At 48.2% G+C, this 1,652-nt stretch overlaps 1 protein-coding gene across 1 annotated transcript in view; it reads left to right on the top strand.

Moving 5' to 3' along the window:
- The window catches only part of itnpA2 (Idaten transposition protein), a gene marked incomplete at both ends in the record, with an annotated part of 2,866 nt that continues 1,214 nt past the window's right edge, over window positions 1–1,652 (top strand). Inside the window, 3 exons of the mRNA XM_002957806.1 lie at window positions 1–261; window positions 386–901; window positions 1,213–1,457. Of these exons, the coding sequence (XP_002957852.1) occupies window positions 1–261; window positions 386–901; window positions 1,213–1,457 (1,022 nt within the window). The remainder of the gene's footprint in view (window positions 262–385; window positions 902–1,212; window positions 1,458–1,652) is intronic.

Genomic DNA, 1,652 nt, shown 5'->3' with positions numbered 1-1,652 from the left:
ATGGTGCTGCAGCAGATTCTTTGTTCGGTGTCATACCTTCTGGATGATGCAATCCCCCTTTGCACCCAAGAAGAGCTATTAGATGCCGTGGCACATGCTCTGTCCCTAATGGAGATCTATTTCCCAAGTACAGAGTTGGACATTAAGGCCCATAATTTACTGCACCTCGTCGAACGTCTTTTCACCCTTGGTCCTTCGTATACAACGGCGATGTGGGGCTATGAAGCACTCATGGGGCGGCTAGTGAAGTTGGTCAAAAAGGTATGTTGCGGTTCATAATGAATGGCCATACTGCCGTCCCTTTTCCTTGCTAGCCATGTGCATGCTGTGGGTGTATCATGATCACCCTCATTTCCCTCCCACGTCTGTCACCCTGATTACCCAGGAAGTTGTGTACCTTTATATGTGCTTAAAAGTGTCTGCCTCTATGTGTACACATGTGCAAGATACCGTTTCCAGCAATCATTTCGTCTGCTGTCACCATGCATGCTTTTTGAATATCATTCATCGCACACTCTGCACGATTTGCTTTCCCACTCCATCCCAGACAGATTCACCAGAAGTCACAGTTATGCGGTCTTGGTATATTATTGAACGAGCACTCAAGTATGCTTACCGTAACCAAAGCACAGTCATGCTAGATGGTATCCTTCCCAAGGGAGTAGCAGTTACTAAGGAGATACACAGCTACTGGACCTGGCGCAATGAAAAGGCTCCCTCAGTTGAGCCTTTGCGCATCGATGGAGCTGGTGGACTTAGGCTCCTGGCATCCTTATCATCTGTCCAACGCTCCCAGCTACATGAAATGTACATTCAACATGACCCAAGATACAAGGAACTGTGGGCTGCATTTCTGGAGTGGCTATGGGCTCAGTGGCCTGACCATGATACCAGTGCTGGGGTAAGTCATGGGTGGGTTGTATGTCCAACCGTTCTTACCTGCTGAGCCGGATGTATTGATTACCATCCTTCCAAAATGTGCCAATGTTGATTCCAGTCCGTATGCAAGGAAGTGCAAGGTGCGCTTGCAAGTGTGAAGGTGGATGGCAATTCTCCAAGATGTAAAGTCCTGACACGCGACCGAATCTCTCAAGCAGTGGACTTCAAATCCTTGGTAGGATGGGCTGAGCTGTGCATGGGTACGTATGTCTGGTTGAAATGAGCATCATGGTGTACTTACCGAACGTCGGCAAATGATATTACGCCTTGCAGGCCATCCAGGACTCGGTACTAAGGAACTTGTGGCCGTTGGAAATCTGGCGCACTAGTGATGCACTCAAGGAGCCATACAAATTTGATGTACCACCAAGCTTCAGTGAGCGTCTTGCAGGTGTACGCTTAAATGACTGTATCGACATCAAAGCTGTGTACCGGCGTAGCAAGGATAACTCCCATCCAAATGATGTGCATACATGGTTCATGTGCAGGAAGTGTGCCGCTGTGCCAGAAATTGGATGGTGGGTTGGAAAGGTTGCAAAGGCATGGCGCCTGTCATCCTACCGTACTGATCAAATTGATGATGTGGTGCTGGAGGTTTCTGAGTGGTATGAGCCATCCTTGCCTCTCCTTGATGATTACATGAATGTGCCAGTCCTGCGAATGTCAAAATCGAACCCTTTTTACTTGGCTAAGGATGTAGCTCCAGTTTGTGT

This window comes from Volvox carteri (genome assembly GCF_000143455.1).
Source record: "Volvox carteri f. nagariensis unplaced genomic scaffold VOLCAscaffold_80, whole genome shotgun sequence".
NCBI lineage: Eukaryota > Viridiplantae > Chlorophyta > Chlorophyceae > Chlamydomonadales > Volvocaceae > Volvox > Volvox carteri.
Note: the sequence above shows the minus strand (reverse complement) of the source record. Positions and strands in the feature narration are given on the sequence as shown.